The sequence below is a fragment of the Carcharhinus amblyrhynchos genome, unplaced genomic scaffold (genome assembly GCF_965287045.1).
Source record: "Carcharhinus amblyrhynchos unplaced genomic scaffold, sCarAmb.v2.hapA chromosome_321, whole genome shotgun sequence".
NCBI classification, from domain to species: Eukaryota; Metazoa; Chordata; class Chondrichthyes; order Carcharhiniformes; family Carcharhinidae; genus Carcharhinus; species Carcharhinus amblyrhynchos.
This window is the reverse complement of record NW_027650061.1, coordinates 14,072-33,929: the sequence shown is the minus strand read 5'-3', so window position 1 is coordinate 33,929 and position 19,858 is coordinate 14,072. Positions and strand designations below refer to the sequence as shown.

Below are 19,858 nucleotides of genomic sequence, written 5' to 3'. Positions count from 1 at the left end.
GGGTTTAGTGTAGAGAAGGTTCTGGAATGATGGGTAAGGCTCTGAAAGTGGTTGAGCGTCTGTTGGAACTGGGAGAGAACTGAGTCACTCACATTGTACATCTACACGGATGGACTTGATGGCAGGCCCTCCTATCCCATTTTCTGCTTTACAATAATACCGGCCTCCCTGAACTCGAGAGATCCGGCTGATCTCCAGGGTTTGATTGAAAACGGTGGTCTCCTGGAACCGATCTGAGGCACTCCCAGCTGTTTTTGTCCATCGGACCTGGAGGATCAGAGAAAGAGGGTTATCAATCATAAAACTGCACCCACTCTCCCCCACACCCCTAAATATCCCATCCAGTCTAATCCCACTCTAGCCCCGCACCCCTAAATATCTCACCCAGTCTAATCCCACTCTCCCCCACACCCCTAAATATCCCATCCAGTCTAATCCCACTCTAGCTCCGCACCCCTAAATATCTCACCCAGTCTAATCCCACTCTCCCCCACACCCCTAAATATCTCACCCAGTCTAATCCCACTCTCACCACACCCCTAAATATCTCACCCAGTCTAATCCCACTCTAGCCCCGCACCCCTAAATATCTCACCCAGTCTAATCCCACACCCCTAAATATCTCACCCAGTCTAATCCCACTCTCCCCCCCCAAATATCCCACCCAATCTAATCCCACTCTCCCCCACACCCCTAAGTATCCCACCCAGTCTAATCCTACTCTCCCCCCTAAATATCCCACCCAGTCTAATCCCACTCTCCCCCTAAATATCCCACCCAGTCTAATCCCACTCTCCCCCCTAAATATCTCACCCAGTCTAATCCCACTCTCCCCCCGCACCCCTAAATATCTCACCCAGTCTAATCCCACTCTCCCCCCTAAATATCCCACCCAGTCTAATCCCACTCTCCCCCTAAATATCCCACCCAGTCTAATCCCACTCTCCCTCACCCCTAAATATCTCACCCAGTCTAATCCCACTCTCCCCCCCAAATATCCCACCCAATCTAATCCCACTCTCCCCCACACCCCTAAGTATCCCACCCAGTCTAATCCTACTCTCCCCCCTAAATATCCCACCCAGTCTAATCCCACTCTCCCCCAATACCCCTAAATATCTCACCCAGTCTAATCCCACTCTCCCCCTTAATATCTCACCCAGTCTAATCCCACTCTCCCCCTAAATATCCCACCCAGTCTAATCCCACTCTCCCCCCAATACCCCTAAATATCCCACCCAGTCTAATCCCACTCTCCCCCCAATACCCCTAAATATCCCACCCAGTCTAATCCTACTCTCCCCCACACCCCTAAATATCCCACCCAGTCTAATCCCACTCTCCCCCCAATACCCCTAAATATCCCACCCAGTCTAATCCCACTCTCCCCCACACCCCTAAATATCCCACCCAGTCTAATCCCACTCTCCCCCACACCCCTAAATATCCCACCCAGTCTAATCCCACTCTCCCCCCAATACCCCTAAATATCCCACCCAGTCTAATCCCACTCTCCCCCACACCCCTAAATATCCCACCCAGTCTAATCCCATTCTCCCTCACCCCTAAATATCCCTCCCAGTCTAATCCCACTCTCCCCCTCACTCCCCACAACTTTTAATATCCCACCCAGTCTAATCCCACTCACCCCACCACACCCCTAAATATCCCACCCAGTCTAATCCCACTCACCCCACCGCACCCCTAAATATCCCACCCAGTCTAATCCCACTCTCCCTCACACCTCTAAATATTCCACCCAGTCGAATCCCACTCTCCCCCTCACTCCCCACACCCTTTAACATCCCACCGAGTCTAATCCCACTCTCCCCCTCGCTCCCTGCACCCTTTAATATCCCACCCAGTCTAATCCCACTCTCCCTCTCACTGTCCGCACCCTTTAATATCCCACCCAGTCTAATCCCACTCTCCCCCTCACTCCTCGCACCCTTTAATAACCCACCCAGTCTAATCCCATTCTCCCCCTCACTACCTGCACCCTTTATATCCCACGCAGTCTAATCCCACTCTCCCCCTCACTCCCCGCACCCTTTAATATCCCACCCAGTCTAATCCCACTCTCCCCCTCACTCCCCACATCCTTTAATATCCCACTCAGTCTAATCCCATTCTCCCCCTCACTACCTGCACCCTTTAATATCCTGCCCAGTCTAATCCCACTCTCCCCCTCACTCCCCGCACCTTTTAATATCCCACCCAGTCTAATCCCACTCTCCCCCTCACTCCCCGCACCTTTTAATATCCCACTCAGTCTAATCCCATTCTCCCCCTCACTACCTGCACCCTTTATATCCCACTCAGTCTAATCCCATTCTCCCCCTCACTACCTGCACCCTTTAATATCCCACCCAGTCTAATCCCACTCTCCCCCTCACTCCCCGCACCTTTTAATATCCCACTCAGTCTAATCCCATTCTCCCCCTCACTACCTGCACCCTTTAATATCCTGCCCAGTCTAATCCCACTCTCCCCCTCACTCCCCGCACCTTTTAATATCCCACCCAGTCTAATCCCACTCTCCCCCTCACTCCCCGCACCTTTTAATATCCCACTCAGTCTAATCCCATTCTCCCCCTCCCTACTATCCCACCTAATCTAATCCCACTCTCATCCCTCATTCTGTGCAATCTTTAATATCCCACCCAGTCTAGTCCCCCTCTCCCCCTCACCATTCTATAGACTCTGGAGAGTCCCTGCAGATTGGAGAGTAGCGAATGTCACTCCAATATTCAAAAAGGGAGAAAGCAGAATTATAGACCTGTTAGCTTCACATTGGTAGTGGGTAAATTTCTCGAATCCATTATCAGGGACTTTATAGCAGACCATTTAGAAAGCAGTGGCAGGATCAGACGGAGTTAGCGTGGATTTATGAAGGGCAAAAATCATAATTGACAAATCTGTTGGAATTCTTTAAAGACGTAACTAGTAGAGTTGACAAGGGGGAGCCAGTTGATGTGGTATATTTGGACTTTCAGAAAGTGTTTGACAAAGTCCCGCACAAGAGATTATCATGCAAGATTAAAGCGCATGGGATTGGGGAAAGTGTATTGAGATGGATAGAAAACTGGTTGGCAGAAAGGAAACAAAAAGTAGGAATTAATGGGTGCTTTTCAAATTGGCAGGCAGTAACGAGTGGGGTGCCACAGGGATCGGTGCTGGGACCCCAGCTATTCACAATATTATAATAATAATTCCTTAAAAAGGAAATTAGGAGAGCCAGAAGGGGTCATGAGAAGGCCTTGGCGGGTAAGATTAAGGAGAATCCCAAGGCATTCTACAAATATGTGAAGAGTAAAAGGATGAGAAGAGAAGCGATAGGACCTATAAAAGGTGAAGGGGAAAAGTCTGTGTGGAACTGGAAGAAATGGCAGAGGTGCTTAATGAGTACTTTGCCTCAGTATTCATGGTGGAAACTGATCTGGGATGTTGTACTACAGGTTTGCGGCAGACTGAAAAGATTGAGTATGTGGATGTTAAGAAAGAGGATGTGTTGGAACTTATAAATTCTATCAAGATAGACAAGTCGCCGGGACCGGACAGGATGTACCCCAGGATACTGTGGGAGGTGAGGGAACTGATTGCAGAGCCCCTGGCGATGGTCTTTGCATCATTGATGAAGATGGGAGAGATTCCGGAGGATCGCGGATGTGGTTCCTATTTTCAAGAAAGGGAACAGAGATAGCCCGGGAAATTACCAAGCGGTGAGTCTGACCTCAGTGGTTGGTAAGTTGGTGGAGAGGATTCTGAGGGACAGAATTTACGAACATTTAGGGAAGTTTAGAATGATCAGAAATAGTCAGCACGGCTTTGTCAAGGACAAAACCTAGTTGAGTTCTTTGAAAATGTGACTGAACACATTGATGAAGGAAGAGCGGTGGATGTGGTTTACATGGACTTCAGCAAGGCGTTTGATAAGGTCCCCCATGCAAGACTTCTTGAGAAGGTGAGAGGGCATGGGATCCAAGGGGCTTTGGCCTTGTGGATCCAGAACTGGTTTGCCTGCAGAAGGCAGAGAGTGGTTGTGGATGGGTCTTTTTCTGCATGGAGGTCGGTCACCAGTGGAGTGCCCCAGGGATCTGTTCTAGGACCCTTGCTGTTTGTTATTTTCATAAATGACCTGGATGAGGAAGTGGAGTGATGGGTTAGTAAGTTTGCCGACGATACGAAGGTTGGTGGTGTTGTGGATAGTCTGGAGGGATGTCAGAAGTTGCAGCGTGACATAGATAGGATGCAAGACTGGGTGGAGAAGTGGCAGATGGAGTTCAACACGGATAAATGTGTAGTGGTCCATTTTGGCAGGTCCAATGGGATGCAGGAGTACAATATCAAAGGTAGGAGTCTTAGCTGTGTTGAGGACCAGAAGGACCTTGGGATCCGGGTCCATAGGACTCTTAAATCGGCCTCGCAGGTGGAGGATGTGGTCAAGAAGGCGTATGGTGTACTGGCCTTCATTAATCGAGGGATTGAGTTTAGGAGTCAGGAGGTAATGCTGCAACTTTATAAGACCCTTGTCAGACCCCACTTGGAGTACTGTGCGCAGTTCTGGTTGCCTCACTACAGGAAGGATGTGGAAGCTATTGAGAGGGTGCAGAGGAGATTTACAAGGATATTGCCTGGATTGGGAGGCATGCCTTATGAAGATAGGTTGAGGGAGCTAGGACTCTTCTCCCTGGAGAGACGAAGGTTGAGAGGCGACCTGATAGAAGTTTATAAAATGTTGAGAAGTACAGATAGGGTGGATTCTCAGAGGCTATTTCCCAGGGCTGAAATGGTCGCTACGAGAGGACACAGGTTTAAGGTGCGGGGGAGCAGGTACAGAGGAGATGTTAGGGGTAAGATTTTCACTCAGAGGGTGGTGAGTGAGTGGAATCGGCTGCCGTCAGTGGTGGTGGAGGCGAACTCGCTGGGGTCTTTTAAAAGACTTCTGGATGAGTATATGGGACTTAATGGGATCGGGAGTTACAGATAGTTCTATGGCCTGGTAGGTATAGATGTGATCGGCGCAACTTGTGGACCGAAGGGCCTGTTTGTGCTGTAGTGTTCTATGTTCTATAATGATTTGCATGAGGGAAAAACATGTGACATCTCAAAGTTTGCAGATGATATCAAGTTGGGTGGGAGGGTAAACTGTGATGAGGATGCAGAGATCCACAGGAAGTGATAAAGATGATTGATGAGGGTACGGCAGTGGATGTTGTCTACATGGACTTCAGTAAGGCGTTTGACAAGGTCCCTCATGGCAGACTGGTGCAGAAGGTGAAGTCACATGTGATCAGAGGTGAACTGGCTCAGTCGGAGAAGGTAAGAAGTCTCACAACACCAGGTTAAAATCCAACAGGTTTATTTGGTAGCACAAGTCACTAGCTTTCAGAGCGCTGCCCCTTCATCATGTGAGTGGGGAGTTCTGTTCACAACCAGGGAATATAAATATACAAACTCAATTTACAAAATAATAATTGGAATGTGAGTCTTTACAGGTAATCAAGTCTTAAAGGTACAGACAATGTGAGTGGAGAGAGAGTTAAGCACAGGTTAAAGAGATGTGTATTGTCTCCAGACAGGACAGTTAGTGAGATGTTGCAAGCCCAGGCAAGTCATGGGGGTTACAGATAGTGTGACATGAACCCAAGATCCCGATTGAGGCCATCCTCATGTGTGCGGAACTTGGCTATCAGTCTCTGCTCAGCGACTCTGCGCTGTCGTGTGTCGTGAAGATCACCTTGAAGAACATCAGACTCACCATGGACTATTCTCCGGAATCGGTTACATTCTTGGACACACACATCTCCATCAAGGACGGTCACTTCAGCTCCTCACTGTACCGCAAGCCCACGGATAACCTCACAATGCTCCACTTCTCCAGCTTCCACCCTAAACACGTTAAAGAAGCCATCCCCTACAGACAAGCTCTCCGTATACACAGGATCTGCTCAGATGAGGAGGATCGTGACAGACACCTCCAGACGCTGAAAGATGCCCTCCTAAGAACAGGATATGGCGCTCGACTCATCCATCGACAGTTCCGATGCGCCACAGCGAAAAACCGCACCGACATCCTCAGGAGACAAACATGGGACACAGTGGACCCTTCATCATCCAGTACTTCCCTGGAGCGGAGAAGCTACGACATCTTCTCCGGAGTCTTCGACATATCATTGATGAAGGCGAACATCTCGCCAGGGCCATCCCCACACCCCCATTTCTTGCCTTCAAACAACCGCACAACCTCAAACAGACCACTGTCTGCAGCAAACTACCCAGTCTTCAAGAGAACAGTGACCAGGACACCACACAACCCTGCCACAGCAACCTCTGTAAGACATGCCGGATCATCCACACGGATGCCATCATCTCACGTGAGAACACCATCCACCAGGTACACGGTAAATACTCTTGCAACTCGGCCAATGTTGTCTACCTGATACGCTGCAGGAAAGGATGTCCCGAGACATGGTACATTAGGGAGACCATGCAGACACTACGACAACGGATGAATGAACACCGCTCGACAATCACCAGGCAAGACTGTTCCCTTCCTGTTGGCGAACACTTCAGCGGTCACGGACATTTGGCCTCTGACCTTCGGGTAAGCGTTCTCCAAGGCGGCCTTCACGACACACGACAGCACAGAGTCGCTGAGCAGAGACTGATAGCCAAGTTCCGCACACATGAGGACGGTCTCAACAGGGATCTTGGATTCATGTCACACTATCTGTAACCCCCATGACTTGCCTGTGAACAGAACTCTCATTTACCTGATGAAGGAGCAGCGCTCTGAAAGCTAGTGGTTTTTGCTATCAAATAAACCTGTTGGACTTTAACCTGGTGTTGTGAGACTTTTTCCTGTGTTTACCCCAGTCCAACGCCGGCATCTCCTCATCACGGGACAGGTGCCAGACGACTGGAGAACAGCTAATGTGGTTCCACTATTTAAGAAGGGTTGAAGAGATAAACCAGGGAACTACAGACCAGTGAGCCTCACGTCAGTGGCAGAGAAACTACTGGAGAAACTTCTGAAGGAAAGCATCTAACTCTACTTGGGGAGGCAAAGCTTGATCAGGTCAACATGGCTTTGTCAGAGGGAGTCATGCCTAACAAATCTGATTGAGTTTTTTGAGGAGGTGACCAGGTGTATAGACGAGGGTAGTGCAGTTGATGTAACTTAGAACATTACAGCACAGTACAGGCCCTTCGGCCTGTATGTTGTGCCAAGCTATGTCCAATCCCAAGATCAAGCTATCCCACTCCCTATCATTCTGGTGCGCTCCATGTGCCTATCCTATAATCGCTTGAAAGTTCCTAAAGTGTCCGACTCCACTATCACAGCAGGCAGTGCATTAAGAACATAAGAAATTGGAGCAGGAGTAGGCCATCTAGCCCCTCGAGCCTGCCCCGCCATTCAATAAGAACATAAGAAATAGGAGCAGGAGTAGGCCATTTAGCCCTTCGAGCCTGCCCCGCCATTCAATAAGATCATGGCTGATCTGTCGTGTCTCAGTTCCACATTCCCGCCCTCTCCCCATAACCCTTAATCCCCTCTCTTATCAAAAACCCATCAACCCGCATCTTAAAAATATTTAGCGAGGCAGCCTCCACCACTTCAACGGGCAGAGAATTCCAGAGATTCACCACCCTTTGAGTGAAGAAGTTCCTCCTCAACTCTGTTCTAAACCGCTCCCCCTTTATCCTGAGGCTGTGCCCCCTAGTCCTACTGTCCTTTCTGAGCGGGAAGAGTCTCTCCACCTCTATCCTATCCATCCCATTCATCATCTTATATGTCTCAATGAGATCTCCCCTCATTCTTCTAAACTCTAACGAGTACAAGCCTAGTTTATTCAGCCTCTCCTCATAGCTCAACCCCCTCAACTCTGGAATCAGCCTAGTAAACCTCCTCTGCACTCCCTCCAAGGCCAAAATATCCTTGCGTAAGTGCGGCGGCAAAACTGCACACAGTACTCCAGCTGCGGCCTCACCAATGCCCTATACAGCTGCAGCAAGACCTCCCTACTTTTATATTCAATCCCCCTCGCTATGAAGGCCAGCATCCCATTCGCCTTCCTGACCACCTGCTGCACCTGCAAGCTGGGTTTTTGCGACTCATGCACAAGGACCCCGAGGTCCCTCTGCACCGTTGCCTGCTGCAGTTTTTCGCCACGTAAGTAATAATCCTTCCTACCATTATTCCTACCAAAGTGGACCACCTCGCACTTGCCAACATTAAATTCCATTTGCCATTTCCTGGCCCATTCGCCCAGCCTATCTAGATCCTTCTGCAGACTCTCCACGCCCTCCGCACAATTTGCCGTTCCACCAATCTTGGTGTCATCAGCAAATTTCGACACCGTACACTCAGTTCCCTCCTCCAGATCATCTATATAAATGGTAAATAGCTGAGGCCCCAGCACCGACCCCTGGGGCACTCCACTAGTCACCATCCGCCAATCCGAATAGCACCCATTGACCCCCACTCTCTGCCTCCTATTTGACAACCAGTCCTCTATCCACGCTAACACCCTACCCCCAACTCCATGCCCCCTGACCTTCTGCAATAACCTCTTGTGAGGTACCTTGTCAAACGCCTTCTGAAAATCAAGAAAGACCACATCCACCGGCTCTCCTCTATTCACCGCCCTAGACACATCCTCATAGAGCTCCAATAAATTCGTCAGACACGACTTCCCCTTAACGAAACCGTGCTGCGTCTGCTCTACCAAACAATTCTCTTCAAGATGCCTCGCTATTTTCTCCTTGATCACGGATTCTAACATTTTACCTACATCAGACGTTTAAACTAACCAGCCTATAATTCCCTGCCTTTTGCCTGGCACCCTTCTTAAACAACGGCGTAACATTAGAACATAGAACATTACAGCGCAGAACAGGCCCTTCGGCCCACGATGTTGCGCCGACCAGTTTTTTTAAAAAAAGACACTGACCCACTAATCTAAACCAATCCCTTTTCGTCCATAAACCTATCCATAGATCTCTTAAACGCCCCCAAACTAGGTGCATTTACAACCGCAGCAGGCAGGGCATTCCAATCCCTCACCACCCTCTGGGTAAAGAACCTACCCCTGACATCCGTCCTATAACTACCACCCCTTAATTTAAAGCCATGCCCCCTCGTGCTAGCATTCTCCATCCGAGGAAAAAGGCTATCACTATCCACCCTATCTAAACCTCTAATCATCTTATATGTTTCAATAAGATCCCCTCTTAGCCTCCTTCTTTCCAGCGAAAACAACCCCAAATCCCTCAGTCTCTCCTCATAGGACCTCCCCTCCATACCAGGCAACATCCTGGTAAACCTCCTCTGCACCCTCTCCAAAGCCTCAACGTCCTTCCGGTAATGTGGGGACCAGAACTGCACACAGTACTCCAAGTGCGGCCGCACCAGAGTTGTGTACATTAGCTTTCCAATCTTCCGGCACTTCCCCAGAATCCAGCGACGTTTGGAAAACGCCAGGCGTCTCACAGCGCCAGGGACCCGGGTTCGATTCCTGGGGGCACGGTGACACAGTGGGTTAGCACTGCTGCCTCACAGCGCCAGGGATCCGGGTTCGATTCCTGGCTTGGGTCACTGTCTGTGTGGAGTTTGCACATTCTCCTCGTGTCTGTGTGGGTTTCCTCTGGGTGCTCCAGTTTCCTCCACTGTCCAAAGATGTGCGGGTTAGATTGACTGGCCGTGCTAAATTGCTCCTAGCTTTGGGGAGATTAGCAGAGTAGATATGTAGGGTTCCGGAAATAGGGCCTGGGTGGGATTGTGGTTGGTGGCAAGCTCGATGGGCTGAATGGCCTCATCCTGCACTGTAAGATTCTATGACTCAGGATTGGGTTATGTTAATACTCCTGTCAATATAGCTGCTTCTGAAAAAACACGTGGTCTGGAAGACAGTCTGACATTACCTGAGGCCTGGGGTGTCCAGTTACCAGACAAACCAGAACCAGAGTACTACCTTCTCGAATGGTATAGACGCGTTCACTAATATTATCCTCCTTCACCACACAGGCCTGACCAGCATGGACAATACGAGCATTGGCTGGAGCTGTAATACACACAAACACACACAAGGTTAACAAAATCAATTAGTTAAACTACTTTCTAAATCAATAACTATTGATAGTAACTTCAACTATACAAAGTTGGGTGGGAGGGTGAGCTGTGAGGAGTATACAGACATATTTCAGTGTGATTTGGACAGGCTGAGTGTGGGCAGATACAGTATAATGTGGATAAATGTGAGGTTATCCACTTTGGGAGCAATAATAGGAAGACAGATTATTAGTGGAATGGGTGTAAATTGGGAGAGGGGAGTGTGCAGAGGGATCTGGGTGTCCTTGTGCACCAGTCACTGAAGGTAAGCATGCAGGTGCAGCAGGCGGTAAAGAAGGTAAATGGTTTGTTGGCTTTCATTGTGAGAGGTTTTGAGTACAGGAGCAGGGATGTGTTGTTGTGATTATACAGGGGCCTTGGTGAGGCCACACCTAGAGTATTGTGTACAGTTTTGGTCTCCTTTTCTGAGGAAGGATGTTCTTGCTCTTGAGGGAGTGCAGCGAGGGTTTACCAGGCTGATTCCGGAACTGATATATGGGGAGAGATATCCTAACTGTTAGGATATTGTATTCGTTGGAGTTCAGAAGAATGTAAAAGTTTCTATAGATATGTAAAGAGGAAAGGATTAACAAAAATTAATGTAGACTCCTTACAGTCACAAACGGGAGAATTCATAATGGGGAATAAAGAAATGGCTGAGGAATTAAATTTGTTCTTTGTTCAGTCTTCACAGAGGAAGACATGAATAATGTTCTAATAGTGCTGACAGAAACCTGTTTTAGTGAGGAGCTGAAGGAACTCAGCATTAATAGAGAAATGGTTTTGGGGAAATTGATGGGATTAAAGGTGGATAAATCTCCAGGTCCTGATAATCTTCATCCCAGAGTACTTCAGGACGTGGCTCTGGAAATACTAGATCCATTGGTGGTTATTTTCCACAATTCTTTGGAATCTGAAATAGTTCCTACAGGTTGGAGGGTAGCTGAAGTAAGCCTGCTATTGTACAATGAGTTAAAACCAATTCCAGGGCTTTGTAAGTAGTGCCGATTAAAACTTGACAGTGCTGTTCTGACTGCATGGTGAGTGCTGCCTGATTGAGAGGTGTGCTTTTAGAAGTGGACAAAAACAGGGGGGTGAGGTAAAACAGGAAGCAGAGGCTCCAGGGGAGCATGCTGACCGGTCAGGGAGGGGAATGATCCCTGGAATGAAGAGCTTGTTGTATGAGGAACATAGAACATTCCAGCGCAGTACAGGCCCTTCGGCCCTCGATGTTGTGCCGACCAGTGGAACCAATCTAATGACCCTCTAACCTAAACTATTCCAATGTTATCCATATGCCTATCCACTGACCATTTGAACGCCCTTAAAGTTGGCGAGTCCACAAATGCTGCAGGCAGGGCATTCCACGCCCTTACTACCCTCTGAGTAAAGAACTTACCTCTGACATCTGTCCTATAATTACCACCCCTTAATTTAAAGCTATGTCCCCTTGTGTTAGCCATCACCATCCGAGGAAAAAGGCTCTCACTGTCCACCCTATCCAATCCTTTGATCATCTTGTATGCCTCAATCAGGTCACCTCGTAACCTTCTTCTCTCCAATGAAAATAACCTCAAGTCCCTCAGCCTTTCCTCATAAGACCTTCCCACCAAACCAGGCAACATCCTGGTAAATCTCCTCTGCACCCTTTCCAATGCCTCCACATCTTTCTTATAATGTGGCAACCAGAACTGTACACAATACTCCAAGTGCGGCCACGCCAGAGTTTTGTACAGCTGCAACATGACCTCACGGCTCCGAAATTCAATCCCTCTACCAATAAAAGCTAAATTTGGAGAAAAATGTGACTGGATTGATCAGTAAGTTTGCGGAAGACACAAAAGTTGGTGGATTTGTGGGTAGCAATGAGGACTCAAAGGGCGGTGAATCTCTGGAATTCTTGCCTGTTGAAGTGGTGGAGGCTGCCTCGCTAAATATATTTAAGTCATGGGTAGATAGGTTTCAGATAGACAAGGGAATTAAGGGTTATGGAGAGAAAGCGGGAAAGTGGAACTGATCCACTTCAGATCAGCCATGATCTTATTGAATGGCGGGGCAGGCTCGAGGGGATAGATGGCCTACTCCTGCTCCTATTTCTTATGTTCTTATGTTCTAATGACCATCAAAGGATACAGCAGGATATAGGTCATTTGGGGATGTGGGCAGAGAGATGGCAGATGGAGTTTAATGCAGACAAATGTGAGGTAATGCATTTTGGAAGATCTAATACAGATAGGAAATATACAGTAAATGGCAGAATCCTTAAGAGTATTGATAGGTAGAGGGATCTGGGTGTACAGATACACAGGACACTGAAAGTGGCAACGCATGTGGAGAAGGTAGTCAAGAAAGCATTTGGCATGCTTGCCTTCATCGGCCAGGGTATTGAGTTTAAAAATTGACAAGTTATGTTGCAGCTTTATAGAACCTTAGTTAGGCTGCACTTGGAATATAGTGCTCAATTCTGGTTGCCACACTACCAGAAGGATGTGGAGGCTTTGGAGAGGGTACAGAAAACAGCAAAGGGTCGATAACTTTGCTGGGTGTTTTCTATAGGCCACCCAATAGTGACAGGGAAGTTGAGGTGCAGATAGGGAAACAGATCCTAGAGAGATGTAGCAATAACAGAGTTGTCGTGATGGGAGACTTCAATTTCCCAAACATCGACTGGAATATCCCTAGGGTAAGGGGTTTGGATGGGGAGGAGTTTGTTAGGTGTGTTCAGGAGGGTCTCCTGACACAACACTATGAGAGGAGGGGCTGTACTTGACTTGGTGCTGGCTAATGAACCAGGACAGATGTTGGATCTCTCGGTGGGAGAGCATCTTGGGGATGGAGATCATAATTCTATCTCCTTCACGATAGCATTGGAAAGAGATAGGATCAGGCAGGCGAGGAAGGTGTTTGTCTGGAGTAAGGGGAAATATGAAGATATCAGGCAGATAATTGGACGAGTAAACTGGAAGGAGGTGTTCTTGGGGAAGAGTACTGAAGGAAGGTGGCGGATTTTCAAGGAATGTTTGACTGGAGCTCTGCACGATAACGTTCCGATGAGACCAAGGAGGTTTTGGTAGGTCGCGGGAACCGTGGTGCACGAAGGTTGTGGTGAACCTAGTCAGGGAGAAAGGAAAGGCGTATAAAAGGTTCAGAGAGCTAGGAGATGTTAAGGATCTAGAGGAGTATAAGAACATAAGAACATAAGAAATAGGAGCAGGAGTAGGCCAACTAGCCCTTCAAGCCTGCCCCACCATTCAATAAGATCATGGCTGATCTGTCTTGGCTCAGTTCCACATTCCCGCCCTCTCGCTTAAAAAGGAAATTAGGAGAGCCAGAAGGGGTCATGAGAAGACCTTGGCGGGTAAGATTAAGGAGAATCCCAAGGCATTCTACAAATCTGTGAAGAGTAAAAGGATGAGAAGAGAAGGGATAGGACCTATAAAAGGTGAAGGGGGAAAGTCTGTGTGGAACCGGAAGAAATGGCAGAGGTGCTTAATGAGTACTTTGCCTCAGTATTCACGGTGGAAACTGATCTGGGAGGTTGTACTACAGGTTTGTGGCGGACTGAAAAGATTGAGTATGTGGATGTTAAGAAAGAGGATGTGTTAGAACTTTTAAATTCTATCAGGATAGATAAGTCACCGGGTCCGGATGGAATGTACCCCAGGTTACTGTGGGAGGCGAGGGAAGTGATTGCAGAGCCCCTGGCGATGATCTTTGCATCGTCGATGGAGACAGGAGAGGTTCGGGAGGGTTGGACGATTGCGGATGTGGTTCCTATTTTCAAGAAAGGGGACAGGGATAGCCCAGGAAATTACCGACCGGTGAGTCTAACCTCAGTGGTTGGTAAGTTGATGGAGAGGGTTCTGAGGGACAAGATTTATGAGCATTTAGGGAAGTTTAGAATGATCAGAAATAGTCAGCACGGCTTTGTCAAGGACAGGTCGTGCCTTACGAGCCTAGTTGAGTTCTTTGAAAATGTGACTGAACACATTGACGAAGGAAGAGCGGTGGATGTGGTTTACATGGACTTCAGCAAGGCGTTTGATAAGGTCCCCCATGCAAGACTTCTTGAGAAGGTGAGAGGGCATGGGATCCAAGGGGCTTTGGCCTTATGGATCCAGAACTGACTTGCCTGCAGAAGGCAGAGAGTGGTTGTGGATGGGTCTTTTTCTGCATGGAGGTCGGTCACCAGTGGAGTGCCCCAGGGATCTGTTCTAGGACCCTTGCTGTTTGTCATTTTCATAAGTGACCTAGATGAGGAAGTGGAGGGTTGGGTTAGGAAGTTCACCGACGGTACAAAGGTTGGTGGTGTTGTGGATGGTCTGGAGGGATGTCAGAAGTTGCAGCGTGACATAGATAGGATGCAAGACTGGGTGGAGAAGTGGCAGATGGACTTCAACGCGGATAAATGTGTAGTGGTCCATTTTGGCAGGACCAATGGGATGCAGGAGTACAATATCAAGGGTAGGAGTGTTAGCTGTGTTGAAGAGCAGAAGGATCTTGGTCCATAAGACTCTTAAATCAGCCTCGCAGGTGGAGGATGTGGTCAAGAAGGCGTATGGTGTACTGGCCTTCATTAATCGAAGGATTGAGTTTAGGAGTCGGGAGGTAATGCTGCAACTTTATAAGACCCTTGTCAGACCCCACTTGGAGTACTGTGCGCAGTTCTGATCGCCTCACTACAGGAAGGATGTGGAAGCTATTGAGAGGGTACAGAGGAGATTTACAAGGATGTTGCCTGGATTGGGAGGCATGCCTTATGAAGATAGGTTGAGGGAGCTGGGACTCTTCTCCCTGGAGAGACGAAGGTTGAGAGGCGACCTGATAGAGGTTTATAAAATGTTGAGAGGAATAGATAGGGTGGATTCTCAGAGGCTATTTCCCAGGGCTGAAATGGTTGCTACGAGAGGGCACAGGTTTAAGGTGCTGGGGAGCAGGTACAGAGGAGATGTTAGGGGTAAGTTTTTCACTCAGAGGGTGGTGAGTGAATGGAATCGGCTGCCGTCAGTGGTGGTAGAGGCGAACTTGCTGGGGTCTTTTAAAAGACTTCTGGATGAGTATATGGGATTGGGAGTTATAGATAGGTCTATAGATTGGTAGGTATAGATGTGATCGGTGCAACTTGTGGGCCGAATGGCCTGTTTGTGCTGTAGTGTTCTGTGTTCTATTTACCAAGATGTTGCCCCTGGTATGGAGGGCATTAGCTCTGAGGAGAGGTTGGAGAAACTTGGTTTGTTCTCACTGGAGTGACGGAGGTTCAGGGGAGACCTGATAGAAGTCTACAAGATCATGAGGGCCATGGACAGAGTGGATAGTCAGAAGCTTTTTCCCAGGGTGGAAGAGTCAATTACTCAGGGGCACAGGTTTAAGGTGCGAGGGGCAAGGTTTAAAGGAGATGTACGAGGCAGATTTTTTACACAGAGGGGGGTGGGTGCCTGGAACTCGCTGCTGGGGGAGGGAGTGGAAGCGGATATGGTAGTGAGTTTTAGGGGGCGCCTTGACAAATACATGAATAGAAACCATAGAAAATTACAGCTCAGAAACAGGCCTTTTGGCCCTCTTGTCTGTGCATTTTCTGCCTAGTCCCACTGACCTGCACCTGGACCATATCCCTCCACACCCCTCTCATCTATGAACCCGTCCAAGTTTTTCTTAAATGTTAAAAGTGACCCTGCATTTACCACTTTATCCAGCAGCTCATTCCACACTCCCACCACTCTCTGTGTGAAGAATCCCCTCCCCTAATATTACCTTTAAACTTTTCTCCTTTCACCCTTAACCCATGCCCTCTGGTTTTTTTCTCCCCTAGCCTCAGTGGAAAAAGCCTGCTTGCATTCACTCTATCTATACCCATCAAAATCTTATACACCTCTATCAAATCTCCCCTCATTCTTCTACACTCCAGGGAATAAAGTCCTAACCTATTCAATCTCTCTCTGTAACTCAGTTTCTCAAGTCCCAGCAACATCCTTGTGAACCTTCTCTGCACTCTTTCAACCTTATTTACATCCTTCCTGTAACTAGGTGACCAAAACCGTACACAATACTCTAAATTCGGCCTCACCAATGCCTTATACAGCCTTACCATAAGACTCCAACTTTTATACTCGATACTCTGATTTATAAAGGCCAATGTACCAAAAGCACTCTTTACGACCCTATCCACCTGTGACGTCACTTTTAGGGAATTCTGTACCTGTATTCCCAGATCCCTCTGTTCAACTGTGCTCTTCAGTGTCCTACCATTTACCTTGTATGTTCTACCTTGGTTTGTCCTTCCAAAGTGCAATACCTCACACTTGCCTGCATTAAACTCCATCTGCCATTGTTCAGCCCATTTTTCTGGTTGGTCCAAATCCCTCTGCAAGCTTTGAAAACCTTCCTCACTGTCCACTACACCTCCAATCTTTGTATCATCAGCAAATTTGCTGATCCAATTTACCACATTATCATCCAGATCATTGATATAGATGACAAACAACAATGGACCCAGCACCAATCCCTGCGGCACTCCACTAGTCGCAGGCCTCCACTCAGAGAAGCAATCCTCCACCATCACTCTCTGGCTTCTTCCATTGAGCCCATGTTTAATCCAATTTATAATCTCCCATAGGATGGGAATAGAGGGATATGGTCCCCGGAAGGGTAGGGGGTTATAGTTCAGTCGGGCAGCATGGTCGGTGCAGGCTTGGAGGGGCCGAAGGGCCTGTTCCTGTGCTGGAATTTTCTTTGTGTTTTATTTATGAGGATGTTGCCAGGATGGGTGGGCCTGAGTTATTGGGAGCGGTTGGTCAGGTGTAGGATGTAGGGGTGATCTTATTGAGGTGTTTAAAATCATGAGGGGCATCGATAAGATGGACACGTGTAGTCTATTCCCCAGGGAGAGGGAATTGAAATCTAGAGGGCATAGGTTAAAGGTGAGAGGGGAAAGATTTGCAAGGGGCCTGAGGGAGAACCTCTTCACGCAGGGGGTGGTGTGGATATGGAATGAGCTGTCAGAGAAAGTGGGTGAGGCAGGTTCAATAACAACATTTATAAAGCATTTGGATAAGTACATGGATTGGCAGGTAAGGGCCAAAGGCGGGCAATCGGGACTGGCTGGGAGGGCACCATGGTTAGTATGGAGCTGTCGGGCCGAAGGGCCAGGATCCATGCTGGATTGCTCAATGACTCTAGGCAAACACAATGTTGAAAATCAGTCAGAGGGAGTGTGGCTATATTAAGTTTCAAAGGAGTAAGGCCAGGTAAAACAGATGTAAAACAGATGTGTTGAGGGTGATGACTGATCTGTGGAAGTGTGTTACAGCAGCTATCAGAGAGATATGCTTAAAGGAAGGACACAATTGGTAACTCAACATTACGGGATATAGAATCTTCAGGCGAGACAGGGGAGGGGGTTAAAGAGGACGAGGGATTGCATTGTTAGTTACTGCGGGAAGGAGAGATGATATCTTGGAGGGGACATCACGCCTAGGGTCAATGTGTTAGCAAGAAGTGTCTCCTGTTGGAGCTCCAGGAAGCCTGAGCTTGGGAACTGGAGCAGTATCTGGGGACACTGTGGACTATCCGTCAGGTGGAGAGTATCATGGAGAACAGCACAGGCTCAGACTCCACACACAGGAAAAGAACAATAATATCTCAGAGGAGACACCAAATGAAGCTTTGTGGGTAAAGTTTAGGAATTAAAAAGGGGCATCAACATTGTTAGGTGTTTATTATCAACCCCCCCCCCGATAGTCAGAGGGATATTGAGGAGGAAATCTGTGCACTTAAGGTGGGTGGGGGAAAGGTGGGGTGAAGGGTAGGTGTTTTACACAGAGTGGGATGTGCTGCCAGGGGTGCTGGTGGAGGCAGATAACCAGAGGGATGTTTAGATAAACACATCAGTATGCAAGAGTAGTGGGTTATGGAGCAAGGGCAGGCAGAAGGGACTAGTTTAATTTGGCATTGTGTTCCACACAACATGGCGGATCAAACGGCCTGTCCCTGTGCCGTACGCGGGCCGGAGGGCCTGTCCCTGTGCCATACGCGGGCCGGAGGGGCCTGTCCCTGCGCCGTACGCGGGCCAGAGGGGCCTGTCCCTGCGCCGTACGCGGGCCGGAGGGGCCTGTCCCTGCGCCGTACGCGGGCCGGAGGGGCCTGTCCCTGCGCCGTACGCGGGCCGGAGGGGCCTGTCCCTGCGCCGTACGCGGGCCGGAGGGCCTGTCCCTGCGCCGTACGCGGGCCGGAGGGCCTGTCCCTGCGCCGTATGCGGGCCGGAGGGGCCTGTCCCTGCGCCGTACGCGGGCCGGAGGGCCTGTCCCTGCGCCGTACGCGGGCCGGAGGGGCCTGTCCCTGCGCCGTACGCGGGCCGGAGGGGCCTGTCCCTGCGCCGTACGCGGGCCGGAGGGCCTGTCCCTGCGCCGTACGCGGGCCGGAGGGCCTGTCCCTGCGCCGTACGCGGGCCGGAGGGCCTGTCCCTGCGCCGTACGCGGGCCGGAGGGCCTGTCCCTGCGCCGTACGCGGGCCGGAGGGCCTGTCCCTGCGCCGTACGCGGGCCGGAGGGCCTGTCCCTGCGCCGTACGCGGGTCGGAGGGCCTGTCCCTGCGCCGTACGCGGGCCGGAGGGCCTCTCCCTGTGCCGTACGCGGGCCGGAGGGCCTCTCCCTGTGCCGTACGCGGGCCGGACGGCCTCTCCCTGCGCCGTACGCGGGCCGGAGGGCCTCTCCCTGCACCGTACGCGGGCCGGAGGGCCTCTCCCTGCACCGTACGCGGGCCGGAGGGCCTGTCCCTGTGCTGTATGGAGTTCTATGTAGATGGTTTGTCAGATGGGCAGATAAATGGCTGATGGAATTAACCCCAAGGTGTGGGGTGATATAATTTGATAATGAAGTACTCAGTGATTGGTTGGACATTCGGGGGTTCTGTGGAACAGTGGGATCTTGGCGTGTTTGTCCATGGATCTGAGAAATCGTAAGGACATGTTCATTGGGTGGTTATAAAGGCATATGGAACTTGCCTTTACCAGTCTGCCAAGCTCTTCCAGTACAGTTACAACACTGGCATCTAACCAACAAGTCCACCTGTGACTCCACTTTCAAGGAGCTATGAACCTGTACCCCTAGATCTCTTTGTTCTGTAACTCTCCCCAGTGCCCTACCATTAACTGAGTAACTCCTGCCCTGGTTCAATTGACCAAAATACATCACCTCACATTTGTCTAAATTAAACTCCATCTGCCATTCGTCAGCCCACTGGCCCAATTGATCAAGATCCTGCTGCAATTGGAGATAACTTTCTTCACTGTCCACTATGCCACCAATCTTGGTGTCATCTGCAAACTTACTAACCATGCCCTCTATATTCTGATCCAAATCATTAATATAAATGACAAATAACAGTGGGCCCAGCACTGATCCCTGAGGCACACCGCTGGTCACAGGCCTCCAGTTTGAAAAACAACTCTCTACAACCACCCTCTGGCTTCTGTCAAGAAGCCAATTTTGTATCCATTTAGATATCTCATCCTGGATCCTGTGAGATTTAACCTTATGCAACAACCTACCATGCGGTATACAGTTCTGGTCACCCTATTATAGAAAGGATATTATTAAACTAGAAAGAGTGCAGAAAAGATTTACTAGGATGCTATCGGGACTTGATGGATTGAGTTATAAGGAGAGGCTGGATAGACTGGGACATTTTCCCTCTGGAGTGTAGGAGGCTGAGGGGTGATCTTATAGAGGTCTATAAAATAATGAAAGGC

At 49.1% G+C, this 19,858-nt stretch overlaps 1 protein-coding gene across 1 annotated transcript in view; it reads right to left on the bottom strand.

Moving 5' to 3' along the window:
- Positions 1 to 19,858, bottom strand: part of LOC145339090 (MAM domain-containing glycosylphosphatidylinositol anchor protein 1-like) — a 131,069-nt gene that overhangs the window by 99,248 nt on the left and 11,963 nt on the right. The window contains exons 3-5 of the mRNA XM_080183520.1: positions 18,143 to 18,900; positions 9,928 to 10,067; positions 93 to 267 (exon numbers count right to left, since the gene is read on the bottom strand). Coding sequence (XP_080039646.1) covers positions 93 to 267; positions 9,928 to 10,067; positions 18,143 to 18,900 — 1,073 coding nt within the window. The remainder of the gene's footprint in view (positions 1 to 92; positions 268 to 9,927; positions 10,068 to 18,142; positions 18,901 to 19,858) is intronic.